The sequence below is a fragment of the Opisthorchis viverrini genome, assembly GCF_000715545.1.
Source record: "Opisthorchis viverrini unplaced genomic scaffold opera_v5_12, whole genome shotgun sequence".
Taxonomy (NCBI): Eukaryota; Metazoa; Platyhelminthes; class Trematoda; order Opisthorchiida; family Opisthorchiidae; genus Opisthorchis; species Opisthorchis viverrini.
The window spans coordinates 1,544,907-1,570,782 of record NW_008751668.1 but is presented as its reverse complement, the minus strand read 5'-3'; the positions used below and the strand labels follow the sequence as shown (position 1 = coordinate 1,570,782).

The 25,876-nt window shown below is 46.0% G+C and overlaps 2 protein-coding genes across 2 annotated transcripts in view; one reads left to right on the top strand and one right to left on the bottom strand.

The window, feature by feature from the left end:
* T265_01136 (hypothetical protein) overlaps positions 1 to 3,909 on the top strand; it is a gene marked incomplete at both ends in the record, with an annotated part of 15,321 nt that extends 11,412 nt beyond the window's left edge. Inside the window, 2 exons of the mRNA XM_009165097.1 lie at positions 375 to 657; positions 3,149 to 3,909. Of these exons, the coding sequence (XP_009163361.1) occupies positions 375 to 657; positions 3,149 to 3,312 (447 nt within the window). The remainder of the gene's footprint in view (positions 1 to 374; positions 658 to 3,148) is intronic.
* Positions 3,542 to 25,876, bottom strand: T265_01137 (hypothetical protein; the record flags this gene model as incomplete). Its single annotated transcript, XM_009165098.1, has 4 exons — positions 3,542 to 3,771; positions 6,637 to 6,838; positions 7,439 to 7,633; positions 25,424 to 25,876. The coding sequence occupies 4 exons, from the start codon at positions 25,874 to 25,876 to the stop codon at positions 3,542 to 3,544; spliced, it is 1,080 nt and encodes a 359-aa protein (XP_009163362.1).

Below are 25,876 nucleotides of genomic sequence, written 5' to 3'. Positions count from 1 at the left end.
ATACAGGCGCATACCTTTATAGGCGTATCTTTTATACTTTTATCCGGCGATCAATCATCGGGATAAAATAATGTAAAAAGGGATCCTTTCCCTAAAGTCACTTCTCATCATTTTGTTACGTTAATTGTGCGATCTCTCTCCCCGTCTGTGTGCCCTCTGAAAGTGCCGAATCACTCCCTGGCCTCGTCCATATAGCTTCTAAGTGGATTCACGGATGTTGCGCGTCAACAATTGGGTAGTCATTTAATTTTTGGCGGAGATTACCAATGCATGAAAACACTGTATGTCGACGAGCCTTACGTTTTTGCTACCTTATTCTCAAGTGTTTACATGGGGGTATTGGACAAAACCTAATCGAGTTTTTTTCCCGACAGATGCCCATGCCTGATGTGTCATCCGCAGAGCCAACACACCCACAGATCTCGGATCCACACGCTACGCATTCGTCTCCGACTTCATTGGACAGCACAGAACACGTGCCCTTGCCACCACCGGAGGCTTATGCAGGTTCCGCAGCCACGTATTCACAGCACTTTAATCCACCTGAACCTCAAATGCCTTCTAGTCATGCGCCTTTAGGACCTGCCGGTGGGGCCGGCTTAATTGCTCGAAAGTTGACTGATCCAGCCTGGGCTCCTGAATTTTATATGGAGAAAGGTTAGTGACTGGAATTTTTATTTCGCCAATGTACAGTCCTAACTCCACCCGGAGCCGTTGATGACTATTGTGTAATGTATTGTGTAATGTATTGGCGTGGTATCCGGTCCTTCGGTAAAATGCTAAGTAATTTTTCGCTCCTAGAAGGATATACGTATATTTACAGGTACAGCGGTTAATTCTTCAGCGCAAAGTAGAAAAGTCCGTACCCAAAAACGTAAGCCCAGAGCTGAAATCGAACCAATAACCGCCCTTTGTACCAGGTGAGAGACTGTGGACGCTGTCCAAGATTACCCGTATGACCTCGATTCCATATGATTTGCCAATTGGGTACAGAGGTCTGCAGACATCCAGACCGCTCTAGTTAGCTCCATTCGAAGCAATCAGCTGAATAACTCGTTCCTCAGAGAAAAGAACTAAGGAGGCAAGTTACTCGGAGTTGGTTGATATTACCCTGCTGGAATGACAGTCGCTGCTCTGAGATGTACAAAGTCGATCCTTTTTCACAAGATGCTACATGTGAAGGCACTCCACATAACCGTCTATCAATTCAGCATTGGCTTGTCCGGTCTGCTTGTAGTACATGACCGGTACATTTACTTTCTAAACGTGAAACGTTGCTCAACGCGTGCGCCGTCGCTCGAGAAAGAACATAGAGAATACAGTACTCCAGTCGGAGTGCGACGCAAAGTGACACCAAACCTCTGATGGAGACACTGGTATCACTCGGGTCCCGTATGGGGACACTGGCATTGTGAAATTTGAAATAGAACAGTAGTGGAGACCCGAGCTCTCCGTAGAAGGGCACACAGTTTCTCTGCCCTCGGTTTCTCGATCGTTGTTATCTACACTTTGACCGTTTACCAGATACCGTCTTACGTGCGAATTACAACATACTGAGAGGAAACTGGATTACTGAGTACCATCCCGATCTCGTCTCATCGAGAAACGTTCTCGTACAATGTGTTGCACCACTTCCTAAAACCCAACAACTAAATGAAGATGGATAAGCTCTTGAGGTCGCATATAATGGTCAAATGAGATAGGTTCTAGATTGAATTGTTTGTTTCTGGAGGTTGACGACTTCTGATAGCATGGGAACGTATGACTCGTCCGCTCACAATTTAGGCCTAGAAACAATATCCGCATTACTGCTATGCAGGCGTATCTCGGGAGAGCGTGCTGAGTGGTAGCACTTCTTCCCAAATCAACAAACTGCGTGTCTGGGGTATAGTACTTCCTACCCCTAGATGTGGTCGAACGTTTGGGCAGTTGCGTTCCCCAAACAGTGCCTCCGTGGCAGTAGAGAAATTGAACTAGTAGTATTGGGTTAAGAAGACTAAGAGCTTTTTGCCGATAAACTCAGTTCTAACTAGGTGGATGCGTCCTTAAAGTTTGTAATGTTTCAGAGCGTTACCACATATAGTAGTTCTTTTCTTTGGTTATCCACCCACAGATTTCAGCTTCGGAAGTTTTCTCCATTGGATGCCCGCTCCAGCTCCAGAGGTTAGGCATGGCAACGCAATGGACCTTTGGGCCAAGGCAGCCTGAGTTTAAAGAAATAATCTCCCATTCATTTCAAGACCCAGCAGCATCCAAGTTATTGTCTCCGATGCTTAGCTCCCTTCCCACCCACCCCCACTAAACGGTCTACTAATGGTCCTATATTTACTCACCAATTTATCAGCTCCCGCCTCCAATGCGCAGCTACTCACCCCACCTTCCCAAATCATCGGTGAAGGAAACTGTGGCAGCTACAAACCACGTACGACAAGTACGCGGTCCTTACAACTGGTGACAATAATCGAGTGGACTCCCCCGGTTGTTTGTAGTACTAAGTATCTTCTTCAGGTTTAGTCTTCCATTCCTTAGATTCGAGTGGTTCAACTCCGATACGGCTCCTGCCTTCCCTCCCTTGAACTTCCCTGAGAAAATTTTGTCGTCTTGACAATAAGCGAAGTTTGAACGGTATAGAATAAACAGCTATCACACCGGTGAATGGAAGGAAAAGTTCATATTGGTATTTAGGTGGCCAAGCAGTTAGCTGCAGACACGGTGTCAGTCGTTATATCGAGCTTTCTGTGAAAAGATGAAGGATATGTTTCTTTCAGTTGCCACAAGACTGTTGTGTCAATCAAGTAATAGAACTTCTTACTCCTAAGATACGTTAGGCAATCATTAAACTTGTCAGTGCATCATAAACCCTTTATCTCCTGTGTCGTGTAGATAAACCTTCCCGGGAGACAGTTCATTGCATGCAATTGGGTTACCGTTTTGAGGGATTGTCAAACTACAGATTTGGCTATCGGTATCTATCGTACCCACAACTTCCACATTTGGGTTTCTAGCGGTAATTGGGGCCAGAATGTCCCTGCTGAGGCTTTTTGAGTTAACATTCTCTTGCGTGCTGCTGTCTTGTGATCGATCGCTTGCATCCGTGGCTACCTGTGATGACCATAGTCAATTTTCATCCATTTGTTTCCCTTTTCAGTGATAACTCTGTACGAGTATGTGCGTGATAAGGATGACGAGCTGACATTTACCGAAAACCAAGTAATCTATGTGATGAAGAAGAACGATGACGGATGGTGGGAAGGAATTATGAATGGTATAACTGGCCTGTTTCCGGGCAATTATGTGGAAGTCATAGAATGATAGGGTGTACCGCCATCCCGGATTCGCAGCGTCGAAATTCAACAAATTCGTTCATCACCCCTCACTTCCTCTCTCATGCTCCGCTTTAACATTGATTTACCTTAATCCTATCCGCTTTTGCTCTATTTGCATTGTTCTGCGACTATCTTCCAAAAAAATTGTCATAAGAAGCAAGTTGTTTTTATACACGCGGGCTGGCACATTGCTAAAGGCGGCATTAATCACAGATTCAATCGGCATTTAATTCCAATTGTTTTAGCCGAACAGTTTCTCCACAGGTTTCGGTGTCACTTTTGTCCGATTCATCGGTACTGGTCTTATCAGATTCCGTAGATGGGTCATCCTCTTCCGCTGATGATCGGTTGTCAGCCATACTTGAGAACCCGGAGTAATAATAATTTCCCTCGTTATCCGAATCTTCGTCGGGGCATGTTTGTCGGCCATATTCGTAGGATCGTGCTGTGGAAAGAAAGGTTATACATATGAAACCATCGAAAAAAGTCGTAAATAAAACAACCGATCGTTTACTAAGTCCTGAAATTATAACGGCATTTCGATAAGAACGACCAACAAAGAACGAGGTGCTTTTGACAGGGACCGAAGTATATTTTAGAGGCAGACGTCCTCTTCACGGATAGCAACACTAGCAATGAAACTGTCGTACAACCAAGGAAACTTTGTTCTGCGAGGCGAAATATAATGAGAGTACTCATCATCATCATCATTGTCAGCTGTAAGAACCGCGTACTACATACAGAAGAGACCTGCTTCTTGTCTGCAAGCACTGAAGCTGTAACCTCAACTCATATCCCAACATTCTGGACAAGAAGTGCTCAGATGAGCGCCATTGCAAGACTCGTCTACCAATAGCGCAAGTTTTAAAAGTGGACAACTATGCCAAAGACTCGAGTCCATCCAACACTTAGCCCATCCACCTTACCCCGACCCCAACATACATCAATCCGGATTTTATTTTGGAAGAAGGGCCTGGAAAGTAATGAGGGTTTACTAATTGTCAAAAAGCAAGAAATGTCCGAAACCTGACTGTCCCACAGAGCCATTAAAAGTTCCCTCTAGGACACGTGGTCCATCGCTTTTCAAGTTTACTTTTAATTCATAAAATCAAGGTAAACCATTGGCCGAAGTGCCTGTCGTCTGCAAACCGCCAACCGAATCAGAACTGTTACTTTGTGTTTGTTAGGTTTCAGCGCTGGGTGGAATTCAGCTCCCCAAGGTCCAACAGTGTCGGAAAGCCTATGGGAAACAGCTCGACGAAGAACAGTGGGCTACCGTACCGTGAGAACTTGTACTACGAGACCTTCCGCAGGTGAAGTCGTATTGTCCACTGCGATAGGAGTCTGAAGGCGCTAATGCGTCTTGTTCAGGCGACCAACACGTGCATATTGATGGAGGCGGCGATGCCATCTTACCTCAGGGAACGGGTTAAAAACGGTCGGTTCCGAAATACGCACACTCCCATGGCCCAACGGCTGGTCACAACCGCCGGCGCGTTATTCAGTATAGCCGAGATAAGTTGGAGACCTCATTCTGATGCCGCTCAGAGAGTAGACGCTGTGCGCAGCCGTATTAGAAGTCAAACAGTCATGCCTCACCCTCGGGCCAGGCCGGGTTCCCACAGTCAAGTGGGTCAGATGCTAGGGAAAGGGTCCCCGAACAAAGCCCTACGTTATACCAATGCACTGTGGTTCAGACTTTAGAGTCGAAGGCCTTAGATGGGGCATTGCACTGTCGGTGTGGGCAACCGAGAAGTATCATTCTTCCTTGCAGTTATTCGTTAACTGACCCTCATTTACAGCCCCTATCCGCCGGCTAAATGATGCACTGTTGTCAAGCCATATGTCAGTCTCGTAGCAATTGTTCTGTGCCTACACTATCGCCCAAAATACAAACCAAAATGATATCTTGCATCCTTCGAACACAGTCAGATTTGGCAACAGACACCTGTTGCAGGAACCTTGTTTCCCCTTTCTGTGGAGATATGTTGTCTCCTTAACACGCATACAAGAGCTCACTTCGTTCATTCGCCTCAAACCGCTTAGGATGGGCCAGGATGTTTCAGTCTTCGATATGGCGGGGGTTGGGCGAGATGGCTGTGGTTAGAGCGCGAATTTACTGACCGGAAGGTCCGTGGTTCGATCTCGACTTCCGTCTAGGCTTGGGCAACCTGACAGTATCTCACAATCCCGCTTTCTTCGAGTGGCATGTCACCGAAAGGGTGCTACAGCTGGACCATTATGATTACCATAATTTTCCGTTAATCCGGCGGTTCGTGGTTTCTATGGTTTCGGAGTCGCACTCATCTCCGGGGTTGGAGGCGCTTTGTGGGACTAGATTCCAGTGAAGTGTCGTTTTGAGCTGCACGATTGTCTGGCTCAAACAAAGCGGGTAGATGCAGCAATCGGTGCTGTTTGTTGTATTAGCACAGGCCCGAGAGACCGCAATTTCGAAGTTTCGAAACACGTACTCTATCTAGGTCTGTCACGATTGCTTCAGTCAGCAAGAACGGATACGGCCACCGTGGCAGGCGATGTGAACGCCCGAGTTAGTCGACTAAACATGGGAAACATATTTGGCGTGTATTTCTCTTCGTTCGTTGAGGACCCTCTAGTTGGCGTGTATATTTAGGGTTGCTGGTCAGCCTATGGATAATGTTCATGGTCAGTACGAACTTGTGCACAAATTATCACACGAGTCACTGGGGTGCCACCAACCGCAAGTCAGTCATTAATTCATTTGGGTCATGTGGCTATCTGTTACAGATGGAGAGCCCCAATTAACGAGTGCTGTTTCTTCTGTGGTACATAATTTGACTGTGACTGGGCATGATTGGCAGTCCCCAGGAGTATGTATGCCTGCCAGAAAACCCATACCAACAACTACGGAGTACAATATTGCACCAGTAACTCACTGTTGAGTGTGGTGCTCATCTCCTTTGTAACATCAACGGGCTTAAACCCTCTGATGGCTCTCAATAGGCTTTTGCAAGTTTGCTCACAGTCTTTTCCTTCTGCGACTGAATCGGACAACATCCCATCGCATTATCGTGGGCTATGCACAGATGTAGTCTAATCATGGTTGACGGGTAAATCCATATTGGATGCCAGCCAGCCATATACATGGTGAGGCTTGTGCACAGGTTTACTTAGTATACCACTAACGACGATTGAACATACCTAGCTTCTGCAACGTACTATGCGGTGAGAAAAATTCCTCAAAAGCAATCGGCCAAAATATTGTGTAACGCCTTTCTATATGAACACTACTAGCCAGGAAACAACAAAAGATAGAGTATTAAGTCCTTACTTGATACACTGAGACTGTAGCTATCCGTTAGGCCGTGACCACATTTGGGACAGGGGATCGCCTTTCCACGTTCATATTTAACTCCTTTGCGCTTCGCATGGTCGTCACAGAAAGTCACTTTGCAACGCAGACACGTGTTGCTACCAAGACGGTTGCAGGAGGGACATTTGTAGCTTTCAGCCTCGAGACGCTGACAACTAGCCTGTGCAAAAAAACAACGGAGGACACGATTGTTAAAGTGGCAGGATACAAGAAACGAGTGATATGTGATAATGCCACATTTGTGAATTCTTTGATTCTAATTATTTTGTTCATAGCTTGTCCCAAGAACTTAGTATAAAGATTCGCCAACTTCAGTTCGTTTGAGGTAAACATCAAGGGCTGTCCCGATATTTCAGTTGTGGGGGATACCACCAATCACTTTTTTTGCAAACAGAACCCCGTTTGCTGCTTTTACCGATAGCATAGTGCAGAAATGCACATTGCGACGAGGGTCTTCGAAACGAAAAATCGATAAAAGCCAACAAGCTGATGGATGTAGCGGCTAGATATTCGGATATTTTTCGGAGCATAAAGACCAGTTACTGATGCCCAAACACATGCGATGGTCAGGTGGTTCAACTGGAAGAGTACAATGCACACAAGTGCGGTCAACCGCTCGATGGACACTTTATTCTTTCGTTAACAATTTGGAGTAGTTTCAGCTATGATATCAAGCAGCCACAGCAGTGGATATTGAATAAAAACAGGCAATGTATTGAATGTAACGATGAGGACGTAGGATTACCACAGTTCCACTCACCTGATGCTCGAACTGATCGTCCTCACACAGTGTCCGCTGACAATAGGCGCATTCAAACATTCGACCACCATGCTCTTGCCAAGTTCGATCGCATTCAATGCACACAGCATCTCTCATTGGACAACCACAGCAGTGTGTGTTGATGCAGTTGGAACTGTGACAAACCCAACCTTCGCAGAAGTCGCAAATTGCTCCCTGTGAGGTTTGAAAGCATAAAATACGGCCTATCAGTAATCGCGGCACAAGCAGTAATTCACATAACCACTGACGTTAACACCTAGACTCTATCTCTTCAGTGGCAACGCTACAGAAAATAGGCTTACTCATAAGGCAGAAAGGTAAGTCCTGGAAAATCAAGCCAGTAAATACCTCATCCAGATTGGATCCATTAAGGTGGATGTGGCAAGAGTTGACCGTCTACTATTCGGGCGGTCGCGCGTCTCGCTTGTGCACATGGTGTGCATGAATATGAAAAGGTTTGCTCGATTTTTTAGGTGCGCTGAAAAGTTCCTAACCTATCATCGAAGAGGATCTTATAAGTACCAAGCCGTGGACTTGGATTTCTTGACAAGTGTTGATATCCTGCCCAAGCGAGATAACGAGACTACTGATCCATCGCTCGTTGTCGAGCCGTTTAGCTTTCAACTACCAGCCGGAAGGTTGCGGATTCGATTCCCCCTGGAGATTCGTGAGCCACGTACTGCTGACGATTCGCCACAGGAACGAAACGGATGCACTGTAATTCTAGGTTTTGCAGCACATGTTGACTTCACTAGATTGAAGAATTCCCACATCTCATACTATCGATTCTCATCAGTTAGACTCCTAGTAAATTTTGGCGTGCGTGCTAAACTCATACACTGCGGTCACAAATAAATTGAGCGACCAATTGCCGTTCGGTTGAGTGTGAAACTTCAACCAGAATATCGGATCGTGGCTTCCAATTAAGATAAAAATTGCAACTCCTGCTTTATTACTATCTCTTGTGAAGACTCAAGGCCCATATCCTGGTAGTTATCCGGTCCTTCTTGAGGGCTGTGAATACGCCGGGAACGGGGGAAGTCAGTTTGAAAGTCAATGTGCACAATTTGTGCTGATCGACCAGTATCAAAAAAGCTGTGCACATAAAGTTTATCATGAAACTTGATCGACTAACGTATTCATATTAGTTACTTTGAACTATATCCATGTTCGGATACCAGTTTTTTTTCAGAAATCGAGCGATCCTATGAACTGATTATGTGGAATCACCTGGTTCTGGTTGCTATTTTCCGCAATCGCATTCATTGTTAATCAGAGCTTTAGGCACTTTTACACAGATAATAATGTAACCGTGAGTGTATTCGATTATTTGTCCGGTGACGTCAGATGACCGCGACGAAATTCCACTGCGCGCATTTACGCTGGCAGTGCGCTATGTTGGGGGGCGGTTCTGGTCTACAATATGCAACAAGCAAGCTCAAGCGATTACGTGTGTATTGGCCACTTAAGCACCGGACAGATAAACCAGTGAACGGAAGTCGAGGTGGCCCAAGTGGTTAGAGCGCGAATTTACTTACCTACCGGTCCGTGGTTCGAACCCGACCTCTGCCTCTCGACTTTCCCTATCTAGGCTTGGGCAACCTGGCAGTATCCCAGCCCTCGTGCTTCCTTCGGGTAGCATGATAGTTAGGCACCGGAAGGGTGCTACAGCTGAACGATTTTTTTTTATCATTTTGTGAGTATTACAGCTTGTGTATGCGTGTTTTCCAGCGTATAACGCCAGACGACATCAGCTCGCTCACCTACTTTGCCAACACATACTGTTGGATTTGCAAGAAACAAAACACGTTCCAAACACTTTAAGATGTCAGATGGTGTTACTACTACGTCAACTCTCACCACTAGGTAGATCATATATATGCTGGATGTTCTCAATGAAGGACTGTGGGAATTGGTCAAGTGATCAGTCGATCTGAATGATACATGAAGTGAGAAAACAGGTCCCTCTTAAAAACTGGATGTAACTGGAGAGATCAGATCAAAGAGCTAAAACCTCTAGAATTAGATATTCTTGTTTCGTAAGTAAAAAGAATTCAAGTGATTCAGGGTTTCCATTGTATTATTTAATTTCAGTAATCCCGTGGGACAATCTTTGATGGTAGTAATAATGAATGCAACTGATAGTGACAAGAGCTGAGAGGGCGAGATGACAGACAATATTCGTGAATCAAATCGATGGCAGGCCGGAATGCAAAGCACGAAAATCGATTAGGAACGTGTCCGGAAAAGTCATGAAAGACGAACGAGATCAGTGTTACACAAGCTGATCAACACAATCGGCTCAGTTTTTCGGTGGCAGACGGTTCCCAGGCAAATTGTTTTCTGGTGATGCAGTTCGTATCCTGTGACGAACTGACGGTATAGTTTTCCTCATTCATACAGACAACCAAAATCTTCAAAGTACGTTTAACTCCGCTATATCAGTCTGTATTCTGTCCTCCTCAACCAAAAAACGGAGTTCTCCTATGTAAATGTCATTGCTTTGAGGACAACACGGTCGACCCATCAGTTCGGTGGACATTGGATACAGTATAAATGGGCCGTTATTTCGGAAGCATAGCGCTCTCGTTGCTTTGCATATTCCCTTAATTGGTTAATTAAGAAACGGAAAAGGACCCTGCAGTCGAAATGAAAAATCGTGAATATTTTAACAGAGGGAAGTCTAACTCTACCTCAGTAGGTTACCTCACAGTAGTAACAACTCGTAGCGCCGCAAATTATTACGACCAGAAACTAATGAACCATTTCGATCTGTTTCAGTTCCAGAGTAATTCATGTGGAAGGGAATGGTCACCTACATTCGCCAACATTCTGGTGGAGGGTGGTATAATAATCACAGTGATAGGTTTGACTCACAGTGCGGCTCGAATGCAAGGAAACCGGATGGGCACCGCCGCTGATCTTGTTTCCTGGGCGACAGCGATTCAGGATAATCTTAGAGCAAAGTCATGCTTCCCTATAAATTTGCCTTAAAGTGAGCATCATATATATATATATGTATATATATATATATACACCGGGTTGAAAACGAATTCCAGTGACACACGACATAACCACTAAATCACTAGCACCCTTAGGAAACCGTTTTACGAGGCGATCCAGAAACGTGGTGTAGTCAATACATAGGTAGAACAAATCCAATGCAGTCTAACTACTACGGTTTAAAATAAACTCAGCAGAGCTAAAATGACAGAGATGGCAGAGCTGATCGATCAATTGACGTCTGACGCTCTTCACGTCTTCCAATACCTACCACTGTGACAAGCTTAGATAACAGTAGTAATTGTTCGGTTATAACACCCTTTCCGTGCCTAGTTGCCATGCCACCTGAATGAAGCACGAGGGCTGGAACATTGCTAGGTTCCCCAAGCTTAGACAGGAGCAGTCGAGATGCCTGGGTTGAGTTTGAACCACGGACCTTCCGGTCAGTAAGTAAAACGCGAATTTACTGAAAAGAATGTCCCTGGTTTGAACCCGACCTCTGCTTCCCGACTTTCCCTGTCTAGGTTTGGGCAACCGGGCAGCATCCCAGCCCTCATGCTTCCTTCGGGTGGCATGACAGCTAGGCACCAAAAGGGTGTTACAGCTGAACTATTAGGAGATCGAAAGTCCTACTCACAGCTGGTCCACGCCGGAACATGACTGCCCAAGCTTAATCTCATTCCCACACACTGGCGTCTTCCTGGATGGGGACCCCGAGACGGTCCACATCAATGGCTAGAGAAATTGTCAGACATGGCCCAGTCGCGCCCTCAATGGCACTCGTGCATCCAAGCTATTGCCTTCAATGCATAGCTCCTTTTCCAACCCCCACCCCACTTGACAGCTCACTGGCAGTGCTGGATTTATGCAGCAATTTATCAGCTACCACCTGCAATGCGCAGCTACCTACCCCTCCCCCCAAATCATCGGTGAACGAAACTGCGGCAGCTACAACCACTGTACGAGGGGTACGCGGGTATTACAGCTGACAATGATGATGATGATCATCATCATCCCCACACTATAAGACGGGATAATTCGACCACACGGTTTTTCCAGCTTATTGCTGACGTCTGCATCACGATTTGAGACGTTCTGTTGGCTACGACATTAGTGTACACGCATCGGCTCGTGGATCGGAAATATCCCTCTCACCGAACGTGGCGAATGCGTCATCTATCTAATCTCCTGGATACATCCTGTTGCTCATTATTTCCAGCTTTTGTAGGAATTTTGGCCTCTGTATCCGCTCTATGCATTGTACAAGCAACTTACGTGACATTACAGTGGAGCCGTCCCAGACAATGGCCGAACGTGAATCATGCTGTGATCGCGTGTCAGCCGAGTTGGTAGTTAGACAGACAGGGTGCTTTTTCAGTGGACAGTCAAAATATGAGTTCCTGAAGCCCTGAAATGGACGTGAAAACAGCCGGTAAGTGAGCCAACTATTTGAAGTTGGCTGCATAAAAACAGCCAAACAGATCTAGCGTTCGAAAGACTAACGCACAATCTTAGCCTCAAGGTAGATCGATTTGAATTTCGGAAAAGAATCATTTCCGACCTGTCCAAAGTTTGCTAGGATTAACCCATTTTTACGTTCACCTCGCTGTAGCCTAACGATTCAGTTCCCTGTGGCAATCCACTTTTTAGACTTCCTAGCTTTCAAAATACAGATATCCTGTCGAAGAATTTGGTTTGGTGCGACAGAAGTCAGCGCTGAAACCGATTATGAGCTAGACATGACCACATGATTCAAACTCGGCCATTTTCCGGGCAGTTTCTTCATGTCTGTCGAACTATTTCACGCAGTCACACGACTTGAGGACACCAAATAGAACAAACGCCAACATCATCGACTTTCAGGAGGAAAGTTTAAATCAACTTGGAGGTGCAGCACAATTCCTGGGTGACCAGAATGATGGATGTTCTGATGAGAAGGCTTTTTGGCCTTGTGTACTTAACCACTCCAACCCCCCGAGGTTGGACCTCGATCGACTGCCGATTGAAGGAATGTCAGCACACTACACTTCAGTAGCTGGGTGTATTCGATGGGGTTTGTTGAATTATCAAAAATCTGCGATATGATGAGTGCATTTCTGAGTTCTAAACATTATAGCGTCTTTGGATTGTGCACAGCTACGCCCCAAACAATTATTGGGGTTTCATGCTGTCAGTACACGTGCTTTTTGCAGTTAATCCATGGATGGGATAATACACTGCCTCTTTACACTTGGATTTTCTTGGACAGTGAAAACCGTTACCACTTCATCTCGTGGAGCTACGAAACAATGGATAATGTTTGCCACGAGTATCTAGTTGGAACAAAGCGAAGAACATCTGGTGATGCCGCTTCGGACGAGATAGTACATTCCGGACAGATCAACCAATGAGACCCATCAAGATGAATTCCATCGGTGTTACTGATAATCCACGAATTTTTTAACCTTCGAACCAAATGGAGTGAATTAGTCAAAACCAATTCACCAATATGTTGGCCTCAGGGTTCTTTCCTTTAACTGACTGGCCGAATCCCTTTACACCAAAACATCAGACTATGTAGTCTTTCGTTCAAAAAATACCACCATTAACCATTGGTGATTGGTTCCCGGGGTCCCCATCTAGAGGAGCGGTAGTTATCCACGAGACTAAGTTGACTGGTCAGTGTTTTCATACTTCGTTACTTCTACTCTGCACAGGGCTGGGCGGAAAAAACTATGCGAGGCGGACGGTACTAGCCTAGCCAGCGTAACTTATGAAGTATGATGAATTCATCTATCGTGGTGAGTCTCTTAACAATTGGCTTACGTCAGCATTGCTAAAAAGATGTTCCCACCAGACCCAATCCATGCTTCAAAGACACCGATGGTCAAACACTGACATATTTCGTACGTCCTCTACGCATACAGCCCGAGTTTCTGATTCACAGAGGGCTAAGGCAGTGTAAACTCTGCCCTTGATAGACCAGCTGACGTCATGCCTGCGGGGGTTAAAAAGCCTATCCTGGCTTTCCCGATTCGAAAAGTAATCTTATCTTCAGTTACTTATACAACTACTCAGGTAACCAAATTCCTCTGCTACATCGATTAGCTGGCCCACAAGCATGGCATCTCTCAGTCTTCTAGCAACACTTTACACTTTGAAGGGATGAAGCGCATACCAAACCGTCCGGTAGAGCTATTTAGCTTGTTCCAAACGTTTGCATTTATGAAGGATCTGAACCTAAGAGAGCGATATCGTTCGCATACCCAATGTCTATGAGTGAGCGTCCCTGGAGAATTTCGATCCCCGAGGAAGGTTGGGAAATTTCAAGCAACACATCAATACAGAGGAAAGACGAGAGAGGGCGGTCCTGCCTTACACCAGTGGACGCGGTGAACTCAGCCGGAAGCATGCCGTATACTCGTGTCCGTCCAAAGGAGCTTGTATATAGTACCCTCACAAAAGATATAAATTAGGAAGTGGCACCTTTGATCGCCACAAACCGAGAGTTTCGTACGATGGACAGAATCAAAAGCACTTTTTGTAACCAGAATGACCAACATGGCACGTTTGAAACAGTTGAGCTGTTCAAGAACTTGTCCGAACGTAAAGATATGATAGATACATTCTCAGCCAGGGCGAAACCCAGCTTGATTTACACGAATGTCGCTCTCGATACTCTATCAACCTATGCAAAATAATGCCAAAGAGTACATTAGATGAGCCGTATACTAGGCTGATGCCGCGATGGTTTTCCCATGACATTCTTCTGCCTTTTTAATAAACTGGGATGACGGTCGAAAAGCTGCATTCTACTGGTATTCTACTTTCTTTCCAAACCTTTTGCGGTATGGTCATCAAACTGTTCACCAGGACCTCACCTTCTCTAAAGAGTGCGCAATACTAAAACATTCGCGGTTTGTCACGTTGAAGGAGTGACATCTCGCGCTAGACTTCTGTTATTGATGGTGAACTGGTGTCGACGTTCCACTCAGGCCCGTTGGGTTGCACCAGCGGTTTTGTTGAAGGAGACCAGCTGAATTGTTCCTTGAAATGCTCTGTTCAGACGACGGTTGAGGGAATGAATGGCTGTTCCTAATTTTTACGCATAATGTTCCACTGACTCTTGTTTTCTTTTGGAATCAGCTGAAATAGGAGGCGGCTATATTCCCTAATATGACACATTTGACAAGGAGCGAAAACCCAGTGCTGGCTGGAATCTTCCGCTAGAAGCAACACCTATAAACATCATAGAATAGCCTGGGAGTTTGGCATGTTAATGGCGCTCTCAGGTGATTTTGGGCGTTTGTAAGAACAGTGAAGATATCTGTGTAGACTTATTGGAACCATCCAGGAGTAACTACAGGAGTAAGTCAGTTTTCCAGTCGGAATATGGAAAGTGCAGCCAAGGTTGAAGGGCTGGCCGCAAGAAGCACGCACGATGGGCGTCATAACCATACGTAGTCAGGGCGTTACGTGCAAGGTCGTCACGAAGGACACTGGAGTATTATTTCAAGAAACTTCTGAATCAGAAGTCGCCCACAGAAACTGCCCTGAAATCATCCGATAGGTCAACGTGCAGCTGACACACTACTCACAAAGTAGAGACCTGGTATCCATATCCAGTGAAGTTGCAATTTTTCAGTGCTACGAAGATGGCTACTTAAACCAAGTTTGAGTACAACTGAAGGTTTGATCAACTTACTTTTTTAAGGTTGTGATTCATCACTTAAAATTTGAATTCCTCAGAAATGTTTGTGATCATGGTAGTATTCTGGCACCTTCGTGGTGTCTTGCGGTCAAGCTTTTCAGCCAAAGGGTTTGATTGAAGTCCCTAATGGGCTTCCGGCCTAGATGTGGACGCGGTGACAGCATCCCAGCCCGTGTAACATCATGGGCTTCGCAACCAAAAATACTCGTGACAGGTAATTCTCTCAACACAAACGAGTCAGTCCGATCAATGAAATTACGCTCGTTGGGGCACGTATTTTGTGCGTCGGCTTCACAGAGCCCTTCTTGATGTCCACTCTTTATTCCGGGCGTAAATAAATCTTCATCAGCCAGATCCAAAGTAGCCTTGATGCGTGATTTGTAGCCTCATAACTCGGTGGCCGAACCAACCAAATGTTAGAAAGCACCATGGTTGTTCTGTCCTTTCAGACTGCACGCTACAAACAGCAACAGGTGACTGGTTTCGATGAATGACAATAGTAAGCCAACAATGACGTTTCAGTAACATTAGCTTTGTGTAAAAAACAGACGGTTAGTGACTGTGGATCGGTGGTAGGGTAAAATTCTGGCGATCATAGAGCAAACTCATTTTCGGCCACAAAAATGAAAACCATACGACCAATGTCGAACGACTTACCACCATTTGAAGACCAGTCACATGATTGATTTTGTGTTTTACTAAACAATCACCGCTCACCCCAGTGCACTTTTGTTTTCCACAGTTGCAACATTGTGGCAAGCGGGGCAGTGTGTGACAAAAGTAACAAAACGCTCTGATTTTCTGACGTCGGCCACATTGGCTGCACTCCTAGATCAAGGAATCCGTGTGAGATGATGAAAAAACAAAGAGTACCATGGTAGCATTAGCTGGGTGTTTGTTCAAGTCCCTGTTTGATCGCTGAGTACGAATCATTTTCTGTCGTTCTTTGCATTTTTCGGCTTTTTTTCTCTGGCCAGTCTTTTTCTTTGGCATTCTGATGCAACGCCAACTCCGGCTACAACAGTGCAAAAAATGACGCAAATCTCTGACACAGTTGTGGAACATCATCACAGTAAGAATTACAATTCAGTCGAATTTGTTTGCTCTTACACATCATTCACATAAGCAACCACATTATGCGTAAACTCCGAACACCCTAAGAGAATTTCCATCCTCGAGGTATTAGGGTAGGCAGGAAAGTTCCAATCAGCACGTCAACAGCAAGGTTGAAGAGAAATAGCCAGAGGGAAGTCTTGTCTTACACCACTGTACCTGATGGACTCAGGCAAACGCTTGCTTGTACGCGCCCACAAAGATTGGTATACGTTATCCTCATAAGCGACACTCTTGATTGCCAGGTAGCACTATAGGAAAAACGATCTCAGTTAGATGTCCAGAAGAGTGGTTCTGTTCGACGAGCTGTCTCAAAGTGGAAATATGACCAATTAATCCTCCGCCATGCCGAAGCCCAGACTGATTCTCACTAATCTCTCTCCCGATAATGGATCAACCTGAGGAAACTATTTCAGACGGCACCTAAGATTCTACGGCAACCGGGATGACACCACGAAGGTTGCCTGAGAACTTTCTTGCGCCTATTCTGAGGACTGAAATTAGGGTCAAACCATTCCATTCAAAGTACATTCCGCTTTCGTCCTAAACCTTCTGTTGTATGGTCGTAAGGCTGCCCCCTCATCAAGATGTCCACTTCTCCTTTGGTCGAGAAACAGGCCATCAGCACGCGCAATGTTCACGATAATGCGGTCACTATACACTGTCTATTCATGGTTAGATACCTTTACAGCCAGATCCCTTTGGCTTTATTGCTGCAGTCCACAAGACAGTTGTGGTCGATATGACGTAGCCCCTATATTTAATAATTGCACCCAACAGTATTATTGGCATTCGAGCCGATTCACTCGAGGATTGCGCAAGCATTCAGCCCCGTGGCTGTATGGTCATAGACACTTGGTCCCAAACAGCACAGCAAAGACGTGTTTTGCGTGCCGCGCTCCAAAAGAAATGCTCAGGTGTGAAATCATTATGGCCGCTGGCGACTAAAATACCCGCACTGGGCCATGCGATGCTCCAATGCGCCATAATCGTGGGAAGTGCGGCTTAGTCTTAGCACTGATAACGATGACGAGTTTATTAACTTAGCCGACTTTAGCCGAGTGGACATCACCAACATAAGGAGCTCCAAAAGAGCACAATACCAACCAAATATCCATTTTAGGCCCTATTCATGAACTAGGCAAATAGCGAATAAACTGTCACTTGAGTGGAAAAGGTTTGGAACCGATTGAGAAGTCATCGTTTCAGAAGGGTTTGGCAAACAATTAGTGGTTTTTAATTGGGTAACGTTTCCCTTTTGATACAAGAGCGTCATCAGGCCAAGTGAGCAGGTCACCCAATTGACCAGGTTTTAAGGCAGACGAAGAACCAGTCAGTAAGACATCTCAGATTATCACACTAGATCAAAAATTGATCAAGTGTCAATTAGCGGCTCTTGTCGGCTATTCTGGTTTCCAAAATCTTGCATTGATGGATTGAAAGAGTTTCAAATTAGTTTCGACCGATTTTTGCCCCCTAATCTTTCACTTCAGGTCACTCCAATCAGTGATCCGTCGCGAGTGCCACTGGCAGATTTTCGTTGGTCTTCATGAGCTTGCGAGTGTTGCGAAAACTAAGTTGGGGTGAGGGGAAGTGGGTTAGATTAAGTGGAATTGAAATAATGGCCACTCCTTCTGATAATCGCGACCCGAACCACTTGGCGATCATTCCTTTGTACATCCCAGCTGCCAGGACGTCAGACAGGCACCCAGGAGACCGACACAGGACATATCGCCGCCCAAATCTACCGCTTGGTGTCGGTTAGCCAGGCTTCATTCTCCAGTTCTTATTGAAGACTTCAATTTGAAAACTCTTACACATGCCGATTAACATGCTGCTCCTCCACACATTCCAGATACCCCATTGACTGACGTCTGTCGCATCTAGCTTGACCTACGGCACTGACGTAAGTGTTTGGTGAAGTCGGGGTAATAATCTCAAGGACTTAATCATTTTTGCTAATTTACGTCACTCGTGGCGTCAAGAAAGTATATCAATGGGTCTTATAGGTAGCACGCACTGGGCTACAATAAGGGCTCTACTGTTGTACGGTTTCAAAACATGGCCTCTGACATGAGATGTGCGGCGTCCCTAGGTCAGAAGCATTGCTGGTGTCGGATGGCGTCAACAGATTCGTACGGATATAGTTAAAAAACGGGTATTTGGTTGCGCAGCAATTACTTCAACCGCGGGAAATATCCAGCGCCGTCAACAACGGTGGGTCGGCCATGTGCTACGAATGTCGAAACACCATCTATCGAGAGGAGCGTCGTTCTCTGTTTCCTTGAGAATGGTGCTCCGTAGGATGTGTAATACGGACAGCCAATCCACCAGACGACAACCCAAACACCGCATGTGCTGACATAAGCGCGTGGTGGAACCAGAGAGTCCAAGAAAGATATCAGTGTGGCTAGGAGTGTGCGGGGTTGCTCCAGATGATTCCAAAAACAACCTAAGAGGACAGCCGCAAGTGAGTTACTCAAACACAATAGTGGAACTTAATATAGAGCAAAGAGCACCATCCTGATCGTCAAAGCTTAGTGGGAGCAGCCGATAAACCGCGTTTGGATTCGAACCATGGGCCTTCAGGTTGATAGGTTCGCGCCTTAAGCACCGAGGTACCTCAATTTCAGGGTTTCCGGACGTATTCTGGAAAGTCTGGGATCAGTCGCTCATCGCGCCCACATTCAAAAAGGCAACCGAAGCAAAGGTTTTAACAATGGGGGTCGCACGCCTGTCGTAACATGGTTATTGGCTTCCCGCATTTGCGATGCCCATGTGCTACACAGGAAACACAAGTCCAAAAGATTTAAGCAGGGCTTTAAACTCCGAAATAGTCATATTTCATATCACGTCAGGTGCTTCAACGTAGCCACTTATACCTCTGGGCAACAATCACGGTACCCGTCAAATTTAAAGGAGCCCTAGACTCTCTGAATAGATTAGCTATCCTAAATATTATTGTCCAGACGGGGATACCCTTGAGTTTCATGAACATTCTTCACATCCTTTATTCTCAGACGTCCGGTCAGGTTCAGGTGCACAAGGAACTGGTCAGAAACTTCCTGGGATGCGGCAGCGCTTTCCCCCCTCACATTTATCATAATCTTAATCGCCAACGTTCCCGGGCAGGGCATCCAGTCAGCATCATGCGATCTAGACCGGGCTACTAGTATCTCAAGGCCATAGGGGGCCTATGTCAGGATGGTATAAAAACCAGTGCAGAGCTATAAATGGCCATTCCTCACTTATTCCGCTTGTGGTCCAGGTGTCCACGATATGCCAAATGCGACTGCTACGGTATAGACCGCGGTGAGGCCGGTTTCTATTCTGCTGAAGCCAATTAGCTCCTTCAGTGGAGCGGTGTCAAGTAAGATGGTGTTGTGGTATAATGTCTTGCAGGTCGAGAGAGTATACATTCAGATGAACACAACATAACTAGACAGATGGAGTACTTTCCCGGTCATGAGTGTGGTTCCTTCGCGGAATTTGAGTGCAAACTGCGAGAATTCCAACGTGGAACGGGCACGTGTCATGCCCGCCGGCACAGTTTATCGGTGTCAAAATATGAACAGAATGTGGGTGAAGTACTCGCACCGTCCGTCTGTTATGCGTACCTGGTATACAAATGCGCGTTCACACTGGAACGTCAATAAAACGAGTCGTCGGTATGTTGATTATCGTCTGCACAATCATCCAATAAACTTATGTTCGGATACGCTGATTTCGACTGCCGATTGCTCATGTGTGTCGTTCACCGTGACGGTTGCATTGTACTCGTCAGTTTTAACACACAACATTCGCATGATCTGCGTACGTCTGACTGGTAAGTGTATCCTGCAAACCGGCATTTAAGTGCCCAGCAGGAACGCGTGGAATTTGGTTTGTTGAGGCGTTTTAAGTCCTCCATGGAAATCCGCGACTATGTCAGGAAAAACTATGGAATAGACTTGACAGGTGATGTGCGGGTCCTGGGCAATAAACTGTACCGCTTGGATTATCTGCGGGGTATCCGAGAGGTGTTGCGCTCATTTGGACCCATGGCTGTGTCTGTTTGCGACGATGGTAGTTTGAATGTTTTGTGGTCTAGTTCTGTACGCCTGCGTGGTTTGTTTGCGAAGTACGGTTATGTAATTCAGGCAGATTCGACGTGTCAGTGTAACAGAGGTGGTGGAAACCTGTGGCATGTGGTAATCACCGATCGTAACGGTGTTGGTCGGAGTGTGTTCTAATTCTTTATCCGAAATAAGTCACAGGAATGTAGTGATGTTGCTGTGGAACATTTTGTGGGAATGATGTACCCGGTGAATGTTGTTCGAACGATTGTGGTAGATGAGAATAAGTCACAGTTGTGTAGCCTGAAGGCAGCGATGCCTAACGCCGCTGTTGTGTTTGTTCTTTTCCAGCATTACAAGGCTTCAAAGCTAGGATTAGTAAGCTTATGGAAGTGACTCATTCCGCTAAATAAATTTTGTTTGCCCGGTCTAAGAGAATGGTGCATTGTAGGGAAGTGAGCGAGTTTGAGTTCTATGCCACTAGTATCAGAAGCCGGAACAAGACTTACTGGTCGCAGCTCAGCGAGCATTGGTTAACCGACCTGAGCACCTGGGCAAAGCATACTCGGAAGCATGCTGTGACCCCTCTAATGAAACAACTAACCGGGTCGAACCTGCAAACAGGTAAATTAAGTGGAAACTTACTGAGTCTTCCTTGTTGCTCACCTGTGTTCAGGTCATAATCAACAGGAATGAGCAATTAGTAGCCAAGTACAGGATACCAGTAAGCGTCCCACTTGTGCGTGGCCGACCGAAGGTGCGACAGTGTCATCTCGTTTCGAGTGTTTGGGCCGGCTAACGCCATACGCCAACCACGACGCCCACGACGCACAATCGTATCTTGTTTTTCGCGACGGTGATCAACTACAGTTGGGAGTACCCATGAAGTGCTCGTGCTCGTTTACAAGCTCACGGTTGTTGCCATGTCGCCATGTGGCATTTGCTGCCTGGTACCATGCTCAGTCACTGATTCCGTTGGTTGAGTCTAGTGGCTGTTGCCACTGAACGATATCCAATCATCGGCTACTGTTGCTGAGAGTAGTGTATTAGTACAGGCTGCCTCCAAAAGCAAGTCACCTAAGCTAAGCGTTGCTCGAAATATCTCATCGGATGTTTGCGAGACAATTGTCGGCCTGGGTTAGTCTGATTTCCATGCTTGCTGTCGCTTTCCGTGCAGGTCGTGTGCCAAGCTGCGTGTTATCCACAGGTGTCACAGGCGCATCAAGGGTACAAATGCGGAACACGTTTTCGGTGATTCTGTAATTTGTTTGCAATCAGTCATAATAAAATTATGCTTCCCAGCAAATGGCTTCATATTTCCTGACAACGCAAGCGTCACGGCAACCAAGGCATCCGAGCCTTGCGTTGAAGATAAACTTGCGTAGGTGAGAAAAGGGGGTGTAGTTTTCCTGCTTCGCATGTACCTTCAAGGGCCTCTAGGACAATGTAGGATCGCCTCTAGCAGCATGTGTTTAATAATGTGGGCAGGAGCCCCGCAGCCTACATGTGGCTGAAGCACTTTCTATGCTTCTCAGGTGCTCCACTTTACAAGTTTTATTCGCAAACCGAAACTTCGTTACCGACTCTCACTTGGAATGTTCTGCCCGTGTCCGGAGGCCAGACGCCCCTGATAACCGAACAGAACGCTCCGGAAGCATCAAGGGACTGTGATTCTCCGAAGGCAGCTGTTCACAACAATTTTCGTGGGTGAGAAACAGATAGAAATCCAGTAACCAAGTTCGTGTACCACCAATACTTACATGCAAATCAATCAAACTGGCAGACACCGTATGCTACGCTTGGATGCACGTGTAACGTGCGGGTTGGGAACAAAAGCCATGCTCTGGTTGGTCAGAATGCCAGCCAATCTGGATGGAGCACGGGCTTACTGGCTCCCGGACTCACGTAGTGATACACAGGATCGAGGCTTTTGCCCAATTTACCCGGGTCGGTTTTGTTCTTGTCGTTCAGCGGTTCCCGTTCACCTGAAAAGCATAAGTGACAAACGGGTGTGGCACTGCCCTTAACGTTCTTAGCGTGGTGCAGTAAGCTTGCCAACGCGAGGACTCGCATAAAATAGGTGTCCAATAGTGCTTTGAACTGGGTTCTGGATGGAGCGTGGACAGCTGTCGGAGGAAGGTTATTCAACGCGGCAACTACCCGAAGTAAGAAACAATTTGCCTAATTAAGGTGCGCGCTCTGAACCTAAAATTCTTCTTACCATGTCCCCGTCATATGCCTGCTGGGGCCACGGTGAAATACCTGATCGCCAAACCTAGTTCAAACGGGGCATAAGTAAGTATAAGGTCTCCTCAGAGGCGACGATACTCCAGAGGAAAGAAGTCCAAGCAACGCGATATGCGTTTCACTCCTTAAAAATATAACCCGAATGAACCGAAATTCTAGCCTCCCTGTTGGAAGATATGAAAACTCCATGAACCAGATATCCGACAAATAAATATATGGCAGCAGAACACTGCACTGTACTCCGCCTAAATAAAAAAGAAGTAAACTATCTAGGTGCATGAATCACCATTGTTAGAATAGGTAAACGGCCCTCTCAAGCACGGAAACTAAGAGCCCATGATTTACGGAAGCTTATTGAGGACGCTACAAAGGCACCGCAGGTTATTGGCACACCCAAATTGATTTCGCCGAAACTATAGGGTTTTCGAAGTTGCTATTTTAATGGGGAGTTTGTCTCATCAATGTGCACCGTCCCGTGACATGTTGCACGTATGCAGGTTGTTTAAGTGAGCGAAATGTCAAGGTCATTGAGCAATGCCAATTTGCATTTTTTGCCGGTTTACGCAACATAAAACACGAAATCGTACCTTAGCATATTTTGGCGTTCCTCGGTGTTCCTGAAGAATGAAAATAACATCTTAAGAGTATTTAATGCAAATGTCACCCTATAGGATCAGTCGCAGGCGTTTGTTTGCTTTAGACATCTCATTTAACAAATGGGATATTTTTGTTCGACGAACCTGCTCACAACACATTTTCCTCATGGATCTCATATTCCAATAAGTGCAATAAAGTTAGACAACAGCACAAACTTGCAGTGGCGGTGTGAGGGCTATCTGTGGATGATTCCCTTTCCCAGATTTGCATAACTAGCTTATAGATAATACAGTGTTAGGAGATAGTTGTGAGCGTCTTTCCTATTATAACTATGACGTTCTATAGGTGATGACCACCATAAAGTGGTCACCACGATGACGGTAGCCGTTGTCACTCACCTCGACTACCTATTGTAGCTGCTGGATCCGTGTTTATGTGCGACGCTGATTACGGTTCCCCACGTATGCGCGGCAGCCCAATCCAATGAGCAACGACGGCCCCTTGTACTCGTATCTCTACTAGTTTTCACTCATCTCGAATACCTGTTGTAACTGCTAGGCCCGCGTTTATGTGCAATGTTGATAAGGAGACTGCACCTATGCACAGTAACATAGCCCGATGGTCAATGAGGGTCTTGTATACACTTAACTACACGCGATACCGCTTGCCTTGCTAGCTACAGTAAAAATCAGTTCAATGTATATGCCGGCCTCAGTTATGCGTGGTAGCCACACCTGATAGCCTGTTATACTCACAACTGTACCCGAAGTCATCTAACTTGGCTACTGATCGTACCTATTGAGTCAATGTCCTTTTGCATACATCTAATGGCGAACGGTGGACCTAATAATCAAAACTGTACGTGACATCGCCTACCTTGACTACTTACTGAAACTGCCAGGCCAGTGCCTATATGCGACGCTGTTTAGTAGGCCTCCGCTATGCGAAGTGTCCCGGTTTAACTGCCAACGATGGCCCGTCATACCCATAAACGTGCGCGCTCTCACACTTATGTCTGCTACTTATATCATCATGGAGAGCGTGAAATCAGTGTTAAACACCGATCTTCACTGTCGTACCTGCCTGCTACCTACAGTAAACACAAAGCCAGTATCTATGCGGGTCGATAGAAACCAGTTTCCAACTATGCGTGACATCTTAACGACCAATATATATGCCGACCGGTTAAGACAAGGACTCAACTATGGGTGATAGCCTAATCTCACAGCCTATACTCACAACTGTACTCGAAGTCACCTAACTTGACTATTTATCGTCATACTCATGCTTACTCGATGCCATTTATGTTTACTACATTCAGTAAACATCACGACTGTAGTCGACGTAACCTAAGGTGGCTACCTACAGTAACTGCCAGGCCCGCACACATGCTCGTAGCTAACCATAATGCCCCGGCAACACATAATAGACAAGCCCAACGATCAACGGTGGTCATCACCTGTCGAACTGTAATTACCACCCAATTTGATAGCGCACTCCCACCCCCTACTCTTGATTGTGCCCCTCGACCACTCCCTAGATTACCCGAAACAATGAGCTGTCGCTCACCTCGACTACTTAGCGTAACTGCTATTCGCGACGCAGATTATGAGGCTTCACCTATGAACCGTAACTTAATACAATGGCCAACGACGGCACTCCATACTCATAACTCCACTGGTTGATAATGCGCCCGCCACGAATTTACAAAAACACCGTTGGCGAAGTGCATTTTATTCATTGGCGTCACTGATACAAGCTTAGTTGGTAGTCGCTCCATTTTTCATGTTCTTATGATCCACTTCACGGGACAAGGATTCTGAAACGGAAAATGAGCAAGCAATTAATCTTTAGGAACAGCATTTAAGCATTAGGATGTAATTTTATTTGTTTGCTTACCTAATGGTTCATAATTCCCATTACCTGGATGATAGATAAATGTATAGTCGTTGCGGGTTGCCATAGGTTCATTGATTCAGCATTTGAGGCCTTCGAGTTACAATCACGAATTCTTCGTCATCACGGGATTCGAAAACAAGATCTATAAAGCGTATGCTAAGAAATTAGGCCTCAAATTACCGGTCTCCATCTACTCCGAAATTAAACAAACCAGTTTTATTGCGACATTCTTACGGGGCAGACTCGGCTTGTCCTCCGTGGACTGACAAGATCAATGTCAAAGCAAGCTCTTTTAGCTGACCGACAGGTAGACCGACCGGCAACTAATGGGAATAGTTTAATTGATGCGTGCGCACTCACCTGGCGGACGCGCCTGAAGATTTTCTCCACACAGCGAGCAGGGCTCATTGCCGCAGCAATAACGGTGATATGGAAGTCGATTACGTTGACACCATCAATCAGCAGGGTCAGTTGGCTGGCCGCAGAGACCACAGGGAACAGCGCCGTTTGACGTCGAACGACACTGTGGTTGGTTGCGGTTGCCATCCAACACCAGAGGCTGACTGTCCTGTGACTATTTGAATTTTGACGCAACATCAGCTGGCTTTGGACAATCAGACGCTTCATACACTTAGCAGCCTTGCGTGGTTCCAACAGCTTCAGTCTGCCAACCAACCGATCAAGCTTCTTGTGCAAGTGCTCTGTTGGTGATGGCTCTGGCTTCGGAACCAGAGATAAAGGCACTCCTCCTTCCGGTAGGTTGTTTTCGGCAAGCCACCGTTGATGGATTGCAAATTGACCTAGGCACTGCAT